The sequence below is a fragment of the Macaca fascicularis genome, chromosome 13, assembly GCF_037993035.2.
Source record: "Macaca fascicularis isolate 582-1 chromosome 13, T2T-MFA8v1.1".
In the NCBI taxonomy this organism is placed as follows: domain Eukaryota; kingdom Metazoa; phylum Chordata; class Mammalia; order Primates; family Cercopithecidae; genus Macaca; species Macaca fascicularis.
The window spans coordinates 111,466,355-111,487,078 of record NC_088387.1 but is presented as its reverse complement, the minus strand read 5'-3'; the positions used below and the strand labels follow the sequence as shown (position 1 = coordinate 111,487,078).

Sequence of the window (20,724 nt, the reverse complement as noted above, 5' to 3'; positions counted from 1 at the left end):
GGTATTGAAGAGCATGAACAGAAACGAAGACAAAAGGAGCTCACTCATCTTAGATGCACGTACCTGGTTAAAAACCAGAGGACAGAGAAAGAATAAGCTAACAAAAGAAACCTCACGAGGGCACCACACAGCTGGCCCAAAGCTACTAGGTCATCTATCTGAAACCAGAAAAATCTCACCTCTGAACAATACCAACTAAACAAAGTGCGAACTTTTATTTATTTTATGACTGATCTTTGTCTATTTTCACATTTATAAAGGAAAGCAGGTAGAAGTTACACTTCAGCCTGCATATATGCCCTAGAACACCAAGTCTCAATAAAAATCAGTTACTTCTGGAGTTATAAACAAAGAAAAACAATAACCTAAATGTTCAACAATAGAAGGATTGAGTAAATTATAATCAGTTCATAGAACAGAATATGTAGCCATTAAAAATATCTACAAATAATTTTTAACAACATGGGAAATGACCTGAGTTATTTTAAAGAATCAGGATAAACATTTTACACATACAAGACTCTTGCTATTGTAGTTTCTAATTTTGAGACAAATAAGACAGGAAGAAAATTCACTAAAATATTAACGGTGCCTTTCTCTGGTATAAGAATTATAAGGATAGTTTTCTTCTTGATATTCTTTTCTGTTTTCCAGACTTCCCATCTTAAGCATATACTAATCTTATAAGCAGGAAAGAAAAAGTCCTACATGTACTTTTAAAGTAAAAAGAGACAATAAAAAAGATGTTTACTATCAACAAAATGCAGAAACGATTTCCGATACTTTTACATCTTACCTTAACTTTCTTTTTCCATGTAGATTTTTGCTTCTCCTCTTCTTCCTCAATTAATTTAAGTGCCAGCTCTTTGTTAACTTTTGGCAATTTCTAGAAAGAAAAGCTGATATTTTATTTTATTATAAAACCTAACATATTTACATATTAGCTTAAAGGTTAACAGTTCTGTGAGTATAATCTCATAAATAGGAGATAACTAATTCTTATTTAATTTATTTATTTTTTTGAGACAGAGTCTCACTCTGTTGCCCAGGCTAGAGTGCGGTGGCACGATCTCGGCTCACCACAACCTCCGCCTCCCGGGTTCACGCCATTCTCCTACCTCAGCCTCCTGAGTAGGTGGGACTACAGGCACCCGCCACCATGCTCGGCTAATTTTTTGTATGTTTAGTAGAGACGGGGTTTCACTGTGTTAGCTAGGATGGTCTCGATCTCCTGACCTCGTGATCCGCCCGCCTTGGCCTCCCAAAGTGCTGGGATCATAGGCGTGAGCCATAGGGCCCAGCCAACTAATTCTTATTTTTAAAATTTCATTATCCTCATAGTAGGAAATGTAGACAGGTGATGATGCCGGGTAGGCCACATGGCACAAAAACGGCAACCCCAGCTCACTGTTGGGGAACTGGCCCTCATGTCTCTTCCCAGGGCACTGAGAGCCTCTTCCAAGCAAACTGAGAGGCAGTGCAGTGGCTCATGCCTGTAATCTCAGCACTTTGGGAAGCCGAGATGGGAGGCTCGCTTTGGTCCTGAAGTTCAAGACCAGCCTGGGCAACACAGCAAAATCTTGTCTCTACTAAATCTACAAAAAATTAGTTGAAATGGTAGTGTGCGCCTGTAGTCCCTAGCTACTTGGGAGGCTGAGGTAGGAAGATCACTTGAGCTCAGGTGGAGGCTGCAGTGAGCTCTGATTGTGCCACTGTACTCTACCGTGGGCAACAAAGCAAGATCCTGTCTCAAAAAACACCAGAAATCTTTTAACAGTCTGGAAAAAGAAAAAAGTACTGAGGGTAAATGCAGAAAACAGTCACTAGTCTTTTACAGTGACAGAGTATGTATGCATACCAATGTTCAGTTACAAACACTGGTATCATTTGGTGGTTGAAATGAACCAACAGAGGCGGCTACAGACAGACTGCAAGGCAGGCGAGGGAGCAGGGCCTGCCCTTCCCTGTCTGCGCTGGCACCACACAACAGCAACTCTTTGTCCTGGAAACAACAGATGATTCCACAGCAGTGGTGGATTCCAGTTTGCAGTTTCCAACGCTCCCGGGAACATCCTTGCTATGCCTCAAGGGCCCTGGAACCTGCCTGCGGCCTCTCCTTAGAAGCCTGAGTCCAGCTCCACAGGGCCTCCTCTTCCTATTCCCCAGGCTGCTCCCCAGCCCTGAGCTGGTGGCTACTTCCTGTAGTTCACCGCTCTCCTCCATCCTTTAGCAGTTCTGCCTTTTCAGTTCTTGAATACCAAGTTAATCATTCTTTACATTAAATTCTATGTACTCAGACAGCGAGTACAGTTTATGACTGTCGACCATTTCTGATGATCCAAATAGCCTAAGATACGGCCAAAGGTCAGTAAGAAATGGGGATTAGCAAAGCCCTGATACTCCAAAAATCGAAAACACATTTAAAAATACTATCAGGTTTTTAGTGGAGGTGACAATATCAATCATCCTAGCATTATTTCCCACAGTACAATTACCACAGAGGTCACAATGCTAAAATTGTAAAGAGTTTTTACATCCTCATGACAAACATGACACACTGATGACAAACAAACTATACCAAAAATATTAGCAAAAGACGCAGATTAAAGATGGAAAACCAAGAAAAGAATGGCAGATTTCTTTGGAATAATACACAAAATGAAAATTAAGTACTCTTCTCTGATAAATTCAATGGTAAGTATAATATTTACCTTTAACTGGACTCTCTGTGCACGCGTTTCTTCTATTTTCTGTCGTATTTTATCTTTCCTATATTCTTCATAAGCAAATGGATTTACCATCAGTTTCACCTTTTCAAAATGAAAAAAGTTTTTAAAATAAAAGAATGGTATTTAGTAATATCATTTTCATATACACCATGACAGTTATACCAAAGAACAGGCAGATCCCCTACAAATCCCATGTATGTTTTATGAAAGTGCGAGTAGTGAGGAAATGGCTACAGATTGCTCATTAGTTACCTGAAACATAATAACTGTAGTTTTCTGTTTACCTTGTGATAGAGTCTTATATCCATGAAAAACCCATGCATATATGCCCGGAGGAAAGGAGATCCAATGAGGTGGGTGAGCCCTGGGAAAGGTCAAACAGAAGACAGCAGGTCCTTATGCAATCTTCATTAAAATTCAACAGTTTTTCTTGGACCACAATTTGATTATAATAAGATTTCACTTCAGAGTAAAAATTTGAGGATTAGAATTACTAATCTTCTTTGATATCTATAGAGAACATTCAATCGACTTCAGCAATATCATCCTTATTTATTTTAATGTTATGATACTACACACAAAAATGATGAGAAAGTCCTTATGAACCATGACAAAGAGGATTCTCTTATACCCTCTGAGTGGTCCTCAGATTTTTTATTTCCACAAACCAGTTCAATTTAGAAAATAATACTGCGAATCAACAGTAAGTTGCCAAATTGAAATGAGAGGGGAGTGAGGAGAAACACTGCTATCTCCCACCATTTGCAAAAACAAAGGACACTCACAAAAACAAAGTAGAAAGAACCGTCTTCCGAGAAAGAACCGCTGACAAATTCCTACCACTATATAGAAACATACATACATGCATATTAATACATCACATACGCATTCCTCATCAGGGACTAATGAAAAGTCCACTGCCAGTCAGGATTTGAGAACCCTGCCTCAAACGATACCTTTCAGAGTTTCCCAGTTGTAACAGATTACACTTAGAACTTGTGGTGCTGGTGGTCACAAAAGAACGCTCCGACTATGTCATAGAAATTATTTATTAATTGCAAATATTGACACAGAAAAAGGCTGAGACTATATTCAAAATAAGGCCACATGTGATGTAGTCACATGCAGAACATTTATGGTATATGTCAGTGGTCCCCAACCTTTTTGGTACCAGGAACTGGTTTTGTGGAAGACAATTTTTCCACGGATGGGGGGAGGGATGGTTTCAGGATGAAACTATTCCACCTCAGATCATCAGGCATTAGATTCTTACAAGGAGCACACAACCTAGATCCCTCGCATGTGCAGTTCACACTAGGGTTCATGCTCCTATGAGAATCAAATGCCATGGCTGGCAGGAGGCAGAGCTCAGGCGGTCATGCTCACTTGCCACTCGCCTCCTGCTGTATGGCCCAGTTCCTCATAGGCCACCGACTGGTACGGACGGGTCCATGGCCCAGAGGTTGGGGACCTCTGGTATAAGTGACTATCTTTCTAAGGAAAACATTACTCTAATTTCCAAATTTTAGAAATACCCATCCTTCTAGACCTGAAAATCAAGCACTAAGCAAAATCATAATGTAGTGCAAAATAGTATATGTTGTAGAACAATATAAAAAGCAAAAATAAATTTAGGATACTCTCATAAAGTAATTCTAAAACTTGATTAGGAAAATACTATTATAGAATTCATTAGGTTAATAAAACTATGGAAAAAAAATAAAAAAATAAATAAAACTATGGGGTTTGAACTTTCACAATGGAGTCTTAAAAAAAGAGGGCTGAACCTTAATGAAATGTGAATGTATACAACTGCACATGTATATTCTCTAAACCTTCCTCAGGATAAGGGTCTGATTAACCACTACATTATAAAATACATATACCAGTGATTCAAGTAATTTTTTGTTTCCTTTATTAATCTCACAGAATTATTCCAAGTCAGGCCATAAATAAAAATCGAGTGAAGTGCTTTTCACAGTGAAACAATCCTAACCCAAGAATCGGATGCAGCAGCATTTCCTACAGTTAACCCCATGGATCACTAGTCCCAAGAGATCTTCCGAGAAAACAGGGCTCCATGGTCAAGTAAGTTTGGGAAATGTTTCATACTTTCCTCCCGTGTTTGGAGATTTACAATGTATAATGGTATTAAAGGCTCTAAGAAGTGAGACAAAGAAATTGATTTAACTGTGCTTAATCTAGCATTTCCCAAATTTATTTGCCACAAATCTCCTAAAATAACAGGTGCTGAATATTTTCCAAGCATTTTCTGATTTATTCCCCAAGCAACCCTATGGGTAGGGACCAATATTATTCCCATTTTACAGATGAGGAAACCAAGGCTTAAAGAGGCTAACTGAACTGGCCAAGTTGTGTAGATATTAAGTGAGAGAGGTGGGATATAAACCCATGTCAGTCTACCTGTGGTGTCCATGATATCAGCCACTATGGTATCTACCCAGTCCTTTTTACAGAAGTAATATTCCAAAGAACGCACTGTGGGAAATACCAAGCTATAAGATCTGCTATAGGCCATATCCGGAACAGTCAGAACTTGCAAATCTTCAATATACTAATGTTGCACTAAAAATAATCTTAGGAAGTAAGGGAAGTTCATTACTTACTTCTACTCTTAAGATATCTATTTAGAAGGTTTTATATATTATGGGGAAAAGATAAAGGCTCATTTGACATCAAAAGATATTAGTAATATACATAAAATGCTTTCTAGTATGACTGTCATTTTGTTGAATATCTATTTCTATAGTTTTAAAAATTAGCAGTACAATTACATTTTAACAAAATATACCTAAACTTATATAACTGCTTTCTTCATCCAAAATAAACCCAGTAAAGAGACTGAAAAAGAACCCAAAATGTACTAAATATAGTAGTTTTTTAAAAATCCACAAAAGAACAATGACCTTTTTTCATTCAATTTAGGAAAGTAGGTGAGTGTGACATAGCATATTATAAAAATTACTCTGGAGACACTTAAGAAGGCACTGCACTAAGAAGGTCCTATTTCATTCAAGTCATTTTTTAAAAGGCTAAACTCAGTTCTTTTTTGGTAGTAACTGACAGAAAGTAATTCTGCCTGGATTAACTGTGCTATGAGATATGGGTTAAAAAGGAAGTTTAATTAATCTAATGGTAACACGATTCTGTTTTCTTTTAATACTCAACTGTTGTTGCACATCTATTTGTTCCAAAGACAACTAAGTTGCCTTGCCTTGTACAGAATGGATCCTCTAAGTTTTCCCACTCTCAGTAACTTCTGCAGTAGCCCGCTGGCAGCAGCAGAACAAGATGAGCACCATCTACTCTAACCTAGAGGAGTGCTAGGCAAGTAGGCCCAACATGTCCTGCAGGGGCTGGGATGGCTGGGGGAGGGGCATAGACTCTGGATTTAAAGCTCAACTCTCAAGTTTACTACGACTGAAACTTCTGGCGACGTACATTTATCTTTTTTTTTTTGGCCTCAGTTTCCTTATCTAATGGAATCATAATAGTACCCAATCCATAGGGATGTGAAGATTAAATGAGTTATGTGTAGAACGCTTAGAATACTGCCTGCACAGACTGAGTGTGGTGGCTCACACCTGTAATCCCAATACTTTGGGAGGCTGAGGTGGATGGATCACCTGAGGCCAGGAGTTCAAGACCAGCCTGGCCAACACGGTGAAACTCTGTCTTACCATACCGCATGGTGGCACACATCTGTAATCCCCGCTACTCAGGAGGTTGAGGCAGGAGAATCACTTAGCCTGGGAGGTGGAGGTTGCAATGAGACAAGATTGGGCCACTGCACTCCAGCCTGGGTGACAGAGCAAGACTATCTCAAAAAAGAAAAAAAAAAAGAAAAAGAAAAAGAAAAAAAATACTGCCTGCACATAGTAAGCCCTATCTCATAAGTATTTGCTGTTCTTTCAAGACATTTCTTGGCTTATGACCTTTAAACATAAAGTAACTATTAAGGTTCTTGTAGATCTAAAGTTTCAATGTATCACTTCTACGTTTTAGATTGGGTCTTCTATAATCAAACCTAAAAGGGAGGCAGGAATCATTTACTTGCCGTCTTTGAGGTATTTTCAAAACCTTATTATACTTCAGATAATACTGGGGAAAAAAAAATCACTGCTTTCGTGACAATTTGTTTTCTCTATATAGCTAGTATGCTAAAAGAAATTATTTGCTAAAATAAATTCTCATTTAAAATACAAAAAGGCTTCAGTATGTTAAATTTACTTAAACTTTTCTCTAAGGAGAAAGGTTACAAATCTGGCAATTTATAATATGTTTAATATCTGATTTGGCAGAAAGGGAAGATTTGGGAGATGAGGGAAACATGGCTCAGCCAATTCTCATGTTCAAAACTCAAAAAAAAGTAGAAATAAAATAATTACATAATATTTTATCACAATTTTTTTTTTTACCTAAATTTTCAAGGTCTTTCTTGGTGACAAATTTATAATCATCATAAACTGTGCTTTCTGGATTCTCTTCTAATTCTTCGGTCAAGTTGTCTAAGAAGGAACACCACCGAGGAGCAGGACCTAAAACCTGTTGGTATTTATGAGAAGGTCAGCAAAGGCACAGTTTCCCACACCATCCAAGTCTCAGTCATTTATAACCAAATTTTGTTAAGTATGATTTCTAAATCCTTTTTTCTCTCAGAAGTATTGACAAATAGATGCAATATGGATAATGAACGAGTATATAACAGAAGAGAATAAACAAATCAGTAAATTTTTAGGCTTGTAAGAGAAAACAATCTCAGTCTATGGCACAAAAGTATTAATGAATGTTCTTATATTAGCACTATCAAAATATAGATAAATAATTCAGATACTTATTAACATCCATTCATTCATGTATCACCTCCTTCCTTCAAAATACTACTAGAATTCTACAAAAGCATTATTTGGTATACTAGATTTTTTAGGTTTGCCAAACAAAGGTCTAAAAGAAAAATTACCTTTTTTAAAAACAATATTTATTAGTATTATTATTATTTTGTAGAGGTAGGGTTTTGCCATGTTGCCCAGGTTGGTCTTGAACTCCTGAGTTCAAGCAATCTGCCAGCCTCAGCCACCACACTCGGCCCAAAATTACTTTCTTTTAAGGTTTTTCAACTAATTACTCGACAATTACATTCCATTCTGCATGGTCCACTTCATTTAATTCATTTAACTCATTAAAAACTAAAATTCTAGACTACAATTAATGGCAATATATTGTATTCTTGAAAATCGCTAAGAGAGTAAATTTTAAATATTCTCATTACAAAAAATGGTAAGTACTATGTGATCTGATGCAAATGTTAATTAGCTCAATTTAGCCATTCCACAACATACACGTTTCAAAACATCACGCTGTACACAACTAATACATATAATTGTTATTTGCCGTTTAAAAATAAGTAGTTGATTTTTAAAATTTCTGTATAAAGAATTCTTCAAAACTAAATGGGTGACCAGGCTCCATGAGTTATCCCAATGAAAGGCTGAGGAACAAAAGGCTGAACAGAATTATAACCAACTAATAAAATATGAATCATTAAGTTTATAATCCAACTATGAAAAAACATAATCCAACTACTTTCATAAAATACTATGATCGCTTTGTACATTTTTGCTATTTTTACAAATCTTTCCTAACAAAATGCCACACCCGCTGAGGTGAATGTATGCCAAAGGAAATCTGCTCAGTCAACAGAGAAGATATGCTAGTGAAATCCTCCCTTAAGCCAGAGGTATTCCGATGAGAGAACACTGGGCTCGGGCAAAATGGAACTTCCAGTGACGACTTAACCTGTTTATTTCAGTAACAATCAAGCATACCGGAAAAAAACCCGGAAATCATAATGGAAATCATTAAATCTAGCTTGAACTTTCTGAAGAAGGAAAGGTAGAAGGAAGAGAGTTATAACAAAGAAAAACAGCCCCTGTTAACACCTTCTTCAAATAAAAAGAAAATGTTAGATATGGCCATAATAATTTAGTTATAATATTTTGCCTGATTAGAAAGAGTGATTCTCTTCACCCCAACACAGCTATGGTACTCATAAACATGAAAACACTCGAGCATAAAGAGTCTTCCACAGAAATTTCATATTAGCGCAATCTACAGTTTTTAAAAATAGAAGTAAAGGTTTTTACATACTAAGTGGTTTGACTTCAACCATAAAAGACAAACCTTCAAGAAATGCAAGGCATTTTTTAAAAATTCCATATAGAACACTTTTTTAAAGAACTGCCATGGTTTTAAGCAATTTTAGTATAGTAGCTTGAAGTCAACAACTAAATGCTACCACATACGAAGCACTGTGCTAAATTAAAGACACTGACCACAGTCTCCCTGAAGAAGTTTAAAATCCAGCCGAAGCACATGTGTGCACTTGCGTGTGCACATGTACGCACACACAATGTGTGCGCAATGAACTCAGATTGCACACTGAGTCCAAGGGGAAGATGGCTTAAAAAAAAACCAGGGAAGGCTGGGACACCAAATAAGTCTATTTGAAAGGACTTCATGTCGGAAGGAGCACATGAGCAAGCCAGGAAAATCACAGGCATCTTCTGAAGCCGAGAGAGTTGAGGCATTTGTAACTACAGGGGTATTTGCTTCCAGTGAGTCATAAACCTGCAAATGCAAAGCTCTATCAGATAATGGTGTACTCCCTAAAACAGCAATCTTTTCTTTTCTAGACTAGATCAAAGTATGCTATTATTGCTTTTTTAGAATATAATATCCAAGATATTGTCCTCTGAGGAGAGGAGAGACATCTGTTTTGTTAACTGCTGAATTTTTAGTACCTAGAACAGTGCCTGCCAAATAGTAGGTGCTCAATAACTATGTGATAAATAAATCTATTCATGTATAAAACACATTCGAATTTCATATGCATGAAGTACTAAAACTTAAAGGGTCCTCTGTGGCAAAAGTATTTCTAAATTGGTCTAATATTCCTTATTCAGATAAAAACAAGCAAATACCTCACCATAAGGCTACTGGGTATATGAACACTTCTGGTGAAAGTCAGATCTATCTTGACTCCTATGCAAGGGTACACTGCTACCGAAAGAACATCAAAATAAATTGTTCCACCTTTTTAAACCAACCATAAACATGGGCTTCCAAGACAATAAAAAGATTATACTGTGTGCACTGACTTTTGGAGGTGAGGGGCAGGAATACTAAAACAGTCTAGATGTGAATTTACTTTCATATAGCCCTCTTTTATAATGTTTCACAACATTCTTTGATTATCTAGATTTTAATGGAAGTGGTTTAAATTGCCTGTCAGGGGACACGTCTAGTTATGGCAAATAATCTCCGCAATCAGATTCATGGCCATTAAATTTTCTAGGAAAAAATATTTCCATCAAAAACAAAATTAAATCTAGTAGTTGACCTAATAAGGTCACATTTCCTGAGTTCCTTTTCAGAGAAAAAAACATCAAAACCACCATAACAAAGTTGAAACGACTGATTTACACTGGTATAAACTGCAGGTTTTATCCACATTAGACCTTTCCTCAGAGGCCTACCATTAAGTTTCAAAACAGTGGCCGGCTTGGCCGATAAGGAAGGCTCAACCACAGGCACGTCACACTCTCTGATGTAGCTACAATGACCACAGTGTCAATGTGTAAAATGTCTTTGTTGCCTTCACAGCCATAAAATATGTTAAACCTCAACTAACCCTTTAAAATATATTAATCTACTTTCTAAATTCCACATTTTGCAACTTGAGGAAAACATCCTTTTTAGCCATATCTGGACTATCACTACTACCTCAAACTTTCCAGTTTTCTGTCCTGCTGTTACATTGCTGTATTCTATGTTTCGGTCACACCATGTTGCCCATGCTGTGGTCAATTTACAAGCCTTTCTTTTTTTCTTTTTATTTTTTTAGAGACAGGTTCTTGCTGTGTTGCCTAGGCTGGTCTTGAAACCCTGAGTTCAAGAGAGCCTTCAGAATAGCTAGAATTACAGGCACTGGCACTGTGCCCAGCAAATATTTCTTCAACTCACAGGTCAGTATTAACAAAAGTAGAAAACTGAAAACTGATTCATCAGATTGCTAGAAAGGGACAATGCGGCTCCCTTAGCAACTTTAATGATAATCATATCAACCAAACTAAATGGAAATACTTGATCCTCCAAAACATGAAAGAATCTTTATGTACCAACATGCTACAAGAAGGCTGCAACTCAAATGCAGCAAAGTATCTGCTTGTGCCAATCTATTTGAGCAGAAGAACCAATTTTAAAGGACATGAAAATACATGCCATGTGCCCAAGATGATCACTGCTTCTATGATTACAATCTGTCTTTAAGATGCTAATTATAAAACTCAAAATTCTCATATATTTCTGTAAAGGACTACAAGTGGGGAGGAGAAAGGGTGAATACTAAAAATCTTAGGGGCTGGGTGCAATGGCTCATGCCTAATCTCAGCACTTTGGAAGGCCAAGGCAAGAGGACTTCCTGAGCCCAGGAGTTCAAGGCAGCCTGGGCAACACAGTGAGATCCTATCTCTACAAAAATACATATTGTTGGCCAGGCGCAGTGGCTCACACCTGTAATCCCAGCACTTTGGGAGGCTGAGGCGGGCAGATGGCCTGAGGTCAGGAGTTCGAGACCAGCCTGGCCAACACGGTGAAACCCCATCTCTACTAAAGATACAAAAATTAGCCAGGCGTGGTGGCGCATGCCTGTATCCCAGCTACTCAGGAGACTGAAGCATGAGAATTGCTTGAACCTGGGAGGTGGAGGTTGCAATGAGCCAAGATTGTGCCACTGCATTCCAGCCTGGGTGACAGAATTAGACCCTGTTTCAAAAAAACAAAAAACAAAAAACAAAAAAACAGATTGTCAAAATTAGCTGAGCATGATGGCATGTACCTGCAGTCCCAACTATTATCCCCGGAGGGTGAGATGGGAGGATCCCTTAAGCCCAGGATCTGGAGGCAGCAGTGAGCTATGATGGTGCCACTGCCCTTCAGCCTGGGCAACACAGTGGACCCTGTCTCGAAGAACAATACAAATAAAAATGAACTCTTAGGGAGCTGAAAGAGGAAAATCCTTCCCTCACTCTACTTTAGAAAAATCACTGTGCTACATCCCAAAGCTGTGCTGAGACAAAATAAAAGACTGAGGATTACCAGATAAATGGTTTTAACAGATCAAGGGTGATTAAAACAACAACAAAGTACTATTAATATTACAGACAAAGAACCAAAGTCTACTAACCCAATACAAATGCCATCATTTTTTTCTGCTTGCTTATAATGCTACTGAGTATGACAAAGTATTTCATTATCTAATGTACTATTAATGGAACAAACAAGAAAATAACTGATAACACAGAACAGCCATTAAATCTGAAATTATCTTTTTTCAGAAATTTTTTTTTCTTTGAGACACAGTCTCCATCTGTATCCCAAGCTGGAGTGCAGTGGCGTGATTTAGGCTCACTGCGACCTCTGCCTCCCAGGTTCAAGCGATTATCATACCTCAGCCTCCTGAGTAGCTGAGATTACAGGCACTCACCACCACACCCAGCTAAATTTTTGTATTTTTAGTAGAGATGGGGTTTCGCCATGTTGGCCAGGCTGGTCTCGAACTCCTGACCTCAGGTGATCTGCCCATCTTGGCCTCCCAAAGTGCTGGGATTTCAAGAGCGCCCAGCCTAGAAAAATTGTTTTACAATCCTGGGCAATGTAGTGAGGCTTTGTCTCTACACAAAAATTAAAAATATGAAAAAATTAACCAGGTATGGTGGCATGTGCCTGTGATTCCAGCTATTCCGGAGGCTGAGGTGGGAGGATCACTTGAGGTTGAGCTGCAGTAAGCCATGATCACGCCACTGCATTCCAGCCTGGGCAACAGAGTGAGATCCTGTTAAAAAAAAAAAAAAAAAAAAGAGAGAGAGAGAAAGAAGACCAGAGAAGACCAGATAAGACAAGACAAGACAAGAGAGAAAGAAAAAGAATCACGTGGAAAAAGGACCTAAGTATATTATTGTAATTTCAGGAATAAAACTGAAACTATTAAACGTAACGAGATAGATTTTAATTCAATTTTTATTCATCACATATTTATTAAATTCCATATTTATTATGTTCCAGGTACAGTATACTCTATAAAAATAGGTAGTAGAATGAAACCCAAAAGGAACAGAGTTGTTTCAAATATAGCAATACTTATGTGGAAGGACTAAATGATTCTTAATTTCTTCAACTTCATTCATTCATTCAAAAAGTTAACTGAGCATCTGGTAAAAGTTAAGTGCTAAAGTCAAACATAAGTATGGAAAACAATCAAGTACAATACAATGGGATTAGTGCCAAAACAGAAATTTTTAAAAGGTTCTAGGAAGCCCTTTATCTGCTGAGGCCGATCAAGATAGCTTTGCAAGGGGGAATTGAGCAAGGCCCTGAACAACTGAGAGGCTGTGGTTTCAGAGTCAGTAAAGCTTAACTGCCACACTAAACAGTTAGAATGTCATGCTACATAAAATTTATATATTTAACTGATTGATTACACAGAAGATGTTTAGTTAGGAGAACTGTCATTTTTACCTTTTAGTGATCTTATACTATTACAATCCTAGAAATTCAATTTAAACTTTTATGTTATGATGACACTATTAAATCAAACAGGTAAGAACCACATTTACTGACTAGCAGCAACAGGGAGTTTGAATATAAAAGTTTTTTTACCACCTAGCAACTATATCAAGTATCTAGTTATTTTATTATAGAACTGTTTTGAGGACACTCTAAAAATAGATATAAATATCAGTTCTGGAACTGGAACAATAATAAAAACAATAATAGGACTAGCAACCCACACTCTAAGAGGTAGACGGTTTTAACCCCCATTAGAATTTTTTTTTTTTTGAGATGGAGTCTCACTCTGTCACTCAGGCTGGAGTGCAGTGGCGCAATCTCGGCTCACTGCAACCTTCGCCTCCCGGGTTCAAGTGATTCTCCTGCCTCAGTCTCCCTAGTAGCTGGGACTACAGGCGTGCACTACCACGCCCAGCTAATTTTTGTATTTTTAGTAGAGATGGGATTTCACCATGGCCAGGCTGGTATTGAACTCCTGATCTTGGGTGATCCGCCCACCTCGGCCTCCTAAAGTGCTGGGATTATAGACATGAACCAGAGCGCCCAGCCCCCTATTAGAATTTAAATCCAGGTCTAACCACAATTCTGTTACCCTTACTGTGAGGCCATGATTCTTTTTGGGAAACAGGATCTTGCTGTTGCCAAGGCTGGAGTGCAGTAGTATGACCGTAGCTCACTGCAGTGAGGCCCTGGTTCTTTATCAGAAACAACTGGGGCCAGGGTTTGAAACAAATAACGTTTTGCATTTTAAAAAAGTAATACCGTATGTATGCAGTATATAACAAAAAATCTTCAGTGAGGTCTGGGTCAGTGGCCCATGATCAAATGATATTAACATCTCTGCAGCAAAACCTACACATATTCACACCAGTGATGTGGGATAAACACAGACCTACAAAGAAACTCATTATTTCACACAGGCTGAAGTCCTAATGAATCAGGTCCAGTCGGGGTTCACCACAGAGTTATAAACAAATTTTCAAGGCTTTTTAAAGTTCAGAATTGCAGGTAAGAGATGATGGAGCTGTACTATAATGTATATATACACCATACATAGCTACATATGGTAAATATATACTAAATATAGATATAATATAAATATCACTGACCACTATTATGATTAATGATAATTTTTCTAATTACATAGCCTGTATCTCCGGTGGGAAAATGGGATTTTGCCAAGTAAGAAAACCAACTCTGCATATAAACTCAAAAGAAAATTTTCTTTTCCAGCTTTTCTTCCATTATTGGTGGAAAGGCCCCACTAGCAGCAGCATGTATTTTCAAATTCTGACAGCTGAGGCTTAATAAATGATCATAAACCCAAGAGAAACAACTGGGTGAGCCAGAGGGAGTGGCCATGACCTTAAGCATGTAATTGCATTTGCAGCATAATGAGCTGCCTAATTGCATACCCAAGTTTACATGCATTTCTGTGAGTAATTATGAGTCATTTAAATGTACTCTACTTGTAGTGTTTTGTTCTTAAAAATCAGATTAGCAACGGAGTGATTTAATTTCAACATTTTAAAAGATTTATTTTTAAAAAAGAAAAACTATTATCTGCGACAACTTGATTTACTATTTGAAAAGATAATTTAGGGACTGAAATGAAATAACAATAAAAATAAGGCCAAGTTAAAAAAAAAAAAAACTGTAAGATTCCTTAAGCCATTATCTCACTAATAGCCCCTCAAGCTAGTCAATCTACGTGACACTATGAGTACAAATATGAATGACAGAGTGCCTTCAATCAAGGGCTAGCGGAGACGGAGACGGGACGCCCCAAGCAAACACTTAAACACCAAATTGAAACTGATGTTAAGAAACACAGAGCTTTCGGTTAATAATGGTACCCCCACCGCTGTTAAGCCTTTTTCAAATGACAGTAAATGAATCTAAAAAGGTATTAACCTTTAAGGACAAAAAGAACTGAAGAAGATGATGCAGTGGTTTAAGAAACTTAACCTGGTAAATATGAGAGCTTACAGAGGTGGACAGCAAAGAGAAAAGAGAGCAGATTCCTCCCTCAGAATCCTTGGGACAAGAACTTCACGGTTCTAAGCATGGGGAACGACAGGATGAGGCACAGGACCGAATAAAGGGGGAACAATGGAGCTGATGAACACCCAAATCCCCACCATGCCTAAAGAGACCAGAAGGTAATTCTCTGGAGGAGGGGAACCAAAGCTGCCCTATGTGGGGGTGGTGGGGAGTATATCACCAGGCACAGGTGACTTGAGCTGTGGGGCTTAAGTCAGGACAATTAATGGCAGTCTAGACATCAAACTGTGGGACCCTCGCCGCCTTTTCCCAGTCCCTGGAATGAAGTCAAGCCTATGCTGCTGTGCATCCACTCTACCAGCCCAAACCCGACACCTCCGAAAGAAACCGGGGGTTTCTTCTCCGGAGAAAATGAAAGCTCCCAGAAGACAGACTTTAAGATACTGATATCTGGGTAGAGTCATTAGCTGAAGGGTCAACATGAAAACTACCAGTGGACAAGACCACCTTGCATTTTTTTTTTTTTTTTTTTTTTTTTTTTTGAGACAGTGTCTTGCTTTGTCACCCAGGCTGGAGTACAGTGGTGCCATCTCAGCTCACTGCAACCTCTGCCTCCTGGATTCTGGTGCCTTAGCCTCACAAGTAGTTGGGATTACACGTGTGTGGAACTACACCCAACTAATTTTTGTATTTTTAGTAGAGATGGGGTTTCACCATGCTGGCCAGCCTGTTCTCGAACTCCTGGCCTCAGGTGATCCGCCTGCCTTGGCCTCCCAAAGTGCTGGGAGTACAGGCATGAGCTACCGTGTCTGGCCCCAGTTGGCATTTTAGGACATCATTCTTCATGTTGTTTTTTGAAATAGGGTCTCACTTTATCACCCAGACTAGAGTGCAGTGGCGCAATCTCAGCTCACTGCCGTCTCAACCTCCCAGGGTCAAGCAACCCTCCTACCTCAGCCCCTCAAGTAGGTGTGCGCCACCATGCTCAGCTAATTTTTGTATCTTTTGTAGAGATGTAGTTTTGTCATGTTGCCCAGGCTGGTCTTGAACTCCTGAGCTATAGTGATCCACTGGCCTCGGCCTCCCAAAGTGCTGGGATTACAGGAGTGAGCCACCACATCTGGCCCTCATTCTTAAACACGAACAGGATGCCTAAGCTCCCTCCCCATTCACTTATTCAACAAAGAGTTAGGATCAGGCACCTTCCCCCCTCTCTAGATACTCAGTAACAAAACACAGAAGAATCCCCACCCTCAAGGAGCTCACCTTCCAGAAAGGGGAAACAACAAACAAGGGAGAGGCAGTGGAGACTATGACAGACAAGAGATCAGTGCTGTGGAAACCAAAGGAGAGAAGGCAATGAAGAATAGAGGGGAAGGGGAGATGATGGACACGGACCCAAGGGGCAGGAGGGAGTGACCCTCAAGACTACCTGACAACTACAAAGGTCTAGAGGTTGGAATTGCTTGGCTTATTTGTGAATCAGTAAAAAGACCAGCCCAGTGTGGCTTGAACAGAGAGAGCAATGGTGAGCAGGGGCATTCACAAGGATCACTCTGGCAGAGGCTGGGCGACTGACTGGTTCCGGGCATTGAAGGAAATCTCTGTTCATTCATTAGCTGACAATTCAGCAACCAGCAGAGACTTCAGTGGTCACACGTCACAAAGAAATCAGATTTTATAGAATTAGTCCAGGACAGTCACTCAACAAACAACCACAAACCCTGGGGACCTGGGGGAGGGACTAAGTTCCATAAATCCTAAATTATATTATTTAAAGCATCCAGATTCCAACAAAAAAATTCTAAGACATGCAAAGAAACAAGAAAAGCAGGGTCCATATGCAGGGAGGGGGAAAGTCGCCAGAGAATTCATCTTTAAGAGACTAGTTATTTCACTAAGTCCAAACACTGGACTTAGAAAACACTGAGTAATGACATTCATCCACTGACGAAGGTGAACAAATGTGATGTATCCATATAATGGAATGTCACTCAGCAATCAAAAGGAATAAAGTACTGAGACATGGTACAACATGGACGGGCCTGGAAAACATGCTAAAGAAAAAACAGACCACATACTGTATATGAAATGTCCAGAAAAGGCAAATGTATAGGCAGAAAGTAAGTAAGTGGTTGCAGGGGCTGGGAGAGGGAGGAGAAGGAAGAAAAACTGGCATGGGGTTTCTGGTTAGTGTGACACAACGTCATGGAATTAGTGGCCACCACACAACTCTGAGTGTACTAAAAACCACTGGACTGTACACTTCATGTTTTCTTTTTGATTTGAGACGGGGTCTCACTATGTCACCCAGGCTGGTCACAAACTCCAGGGCTCAAACAATCCTCCCGCCTCAGTCTCCCAAGTAGCTTGGATTATGGGTGGGTACCACAGAGCCTGGCTTAGGACTACACACTTTAAAAGGATAAACTTCATGGTATGTGTATTATATCTTTAAAGAGCTGTTTTGTTTGTTTGGTTTTTTTTTTAATTGAATTAAGGAGGTTATTACGTCTCCTTAGTTTCCTTTAATCTAGGAGCCCCCAACCTTCACTGACTTTCAGGATGTGGACATTTGCTCAAGGCTCAGGCGAGAGCTCTTAGAAAGAGCCCTGATTTGCAGAGGTCCCCACAGTCCTCTGCTGATCACTGCTCATAATCAGATGCAGTGAAACGTTTCTGGCGAGAATCACACAGGCAATGCTGTGCCAAAAGAATACTTCAGACTATTTCTATACTATAAGCAATTGGCTCTGTATGATTAATATTTGCAAAGTCGTGTCTTTACAGCACTTTATTTTCATGTGTTTTCATATTTTTGTATTTTTACTTTTTGGTATTTTGGGGATAAAATGAGGTTCTAGGAAGGCGGCCCAGTAAAGGTTTGTATGGGGACTATCTCCCACAAGCTACCCTGGCTTAGGAAGGGAGGCCAGAAAAATCCAAGAAACATTTATTCCCACCCACTACCCCAACACACAAATAAATTGGAAAGATGGTAGGTTTGGGGACGGGGCACACCTCAGTTCTTTTCAAAGGGAGGTGACAGGAAATTACTTTTTAGCAAACTTATCTGAAAAGACTATGCCTACACTCTGCTATTTCACCAAACAAAAATATATACAAAATCAATTCACTCCTTTTCCTTTTTAAACTTTTAACATTTACTTGAGGAGCTGGAATGTGAAAGAAGCTTCTGGGAAACCAAAGGAACAATTTGCTGAAAACTAAATTCACATACCTACTGGAGGTTTATAAACTTTGAACTTAAGCAGGATTCAGAACATGCAAGCTTGGTGAAAACCAGATATTCCTAAAACATTTAGGAACAGGACATATAGAGTTACTCTCAAATGAACCACTGTAGTATGTATGTAGGTATGTATGTATATATGTATTTATGAGACAGAGTCTTGCTCTGTCACCCAGGCTGGAGGACAGTGGCATGATCATAGCTCACTACAGCCTTGATCACCTGGGCTTAAGTGATCCTCCTGCCTCAGCCTCCTGAGTAGTTGGGACTACAGACACTTACCCATCCCTGGCTAACTTATTTTATTTTGTAGAGACGGGGTCTCACTATGTTGCCCAGGCTGGTCTTGAACTCCTGGACTCAAGTGATCCTCCCACCATGGCCTGCCAAAGCAATGGGAGTACAGTTGTGGCCACTGTACCTGGCCAAACCACTGTAGTTTAAGTGTGCAAAAATTTTATTCAAAATCATGAAACTCACTCATAAAACAAATCTGTTAAAGTTCTCTTTTAAATATTCAAAACTGGATCTAACTTATTATTCTAATTTGAAGTAGAATAAAAAGCTTTACATGTCTGTCTGCTTTTCGTGAAACACTACAAATGACATGTTAAATAGCATGAAAAAATCCTCAGTTGACACTTTTCTTCAATTCTCAAGGAAGAAAAAGAAAATCTTAACGTGGCCCCAATCTTCTTCAAAGTCCACTGTTAGCTGAACTAAAAAACAGATGTTTATTTTAAGGTCTCCTATTCATTCTTTCCTGAAGAGCCTGGCCTTGCACTTTGGCTACAGTCATTTGATGTTTATCATCATATTACACTTGAATTCCAGTGCAGTTTCCTAGAGTTCACTTCCAGAGTTTGCAATAACAATGACTCTAAGCAATGTTAAAGTCCTCTACTTCCAGCCTTTTCCTCTCCCAGCTTCCTAACTACACCAAATGCTAAACTCGCCCACATGCATACGCACACATGCCCCAAGGATGCTAAAGGCACTACGCCAATTTTCTTACATGAGAATGTATTTATCTTTTTGATCACGCACCTGGTAATGAGCATCTCCCAAGATCTTGTTTTGTCATTTTATTCCTGCCAAGAGTTAGTAACACAGATGGTTTAGTGTGTTATCCTTAGCACATCAGTAGTTTCCTGGTTCTACTCGACTTCCTTGCAGGCAAAAGTGTTTATTAACAACTTTTCTGCATATTCTTATTGCTTTCTAATTCTTAATTTTGAAATCTATGTAAAAACTAAGGGTACCAACATATTTTAAAATACCCAGGGTAGAAAACTCGGCAGAAAAAAAGGAAGAGCAAAACTTTAAAAAAATTACATGTACTTTTACTCAAGGTTCTATACCTTAACAGTGCTATTCTAGGAAGGAGAAAAAATATTTTAACACCACTTAGCAGTTACTGATTATCTTGGGGAGGCGGTCATGCACAGAACTAGGAAATCCTGAAGAACATATTTTAAATTCATACAAAATAAGATTTCCCATATGTTCCTTCAAATAAAGCTGAAGGAAAGAAAGCATGATACTGGCACAGCAAAGGATGTAAAGGAACTCAATCCGTACTCAGTGGAATAAAATGCAGTCAACCACAAAAGTACTTAAGTAGAGTCTTAAATATGCATAGTTTCCTCTGAGGTGATAAGACAGGATTCCACGTGATAATATTTAGAATCTCACTAAGATGTATGATATGTGAGTGTGCATGACTGTGGGAGGGAAGCAGTGTGTATATACTGTTGATTTTTGTTGTTGTTGTTGTTTTTGAGACAGAGTTTTGCTCTATCACCCAGGCCAGAGCACAGTGGCATGATCTCACTTCACTGCCACCTCCACCTCCTGGGCTCAAGCGACGCTCCTGTCTCAGCCTCCTGAGTAGCTGGGACCAAAGCTGTGTGCAGTAACACCAGGCTAATTTTCTGTATTTTAATAGAGACGGTTTTGCCCTGTTGGCCAGGCTGGTCTTGATCCTGAGCTCAAAAGATCCACCTGCCTCGGCCTCCCATAGTGCTGGGATTACAGGAGTGCGCCACTGTGCCTGGCCGATGCTAATCATTTTTTTAGTGAAGTTTTAGG

The 20,724-nt window shown here is 39.1% G+C and overlaps 1 protein-coding gene across 14 annotated transcripts in view; it reads right to left on the bottom strand.

Annotated features, from left to right (window-relative positions):
* NOL10 (nucleolar protein 10) overlaps positions 1-20,724 on the bottom strand; it is a 114,890-nt gene that overhangs the window by 28,565 nt on the left and 65,601 nt on the right. For 11 of the 14 annotated variants that reach the window (XM_065527434.1, XM_065527435.1, XM_005576565.4 and 8 more), the window contains 4 exons: positions 7,169-7,295; positions 3,014-3,093; positions 2,712-2,810; positions 797-886 (listed from right to left, as the gene is read on the bottom strand). In XM_065527434.1, coding sequence (XP_065383506.1) covers positions 797-886; positions 2,712-2,810; positions 3,014-3,093; positions 7,169-7,295 — 396 coding nt within the window. Of the gene's footprint in view, positions 1-796; positions 887-2,711; positions 2,811-3,013; positions 3,094-7,167; positions 7,296-19,680; positions 19,725-20,724 lie in introns of those variants that run through there. The other 3 variants (XR_012422679.1, XM_074012363.1, XR_012422678.1) reach the window with 2 other exon arrangements.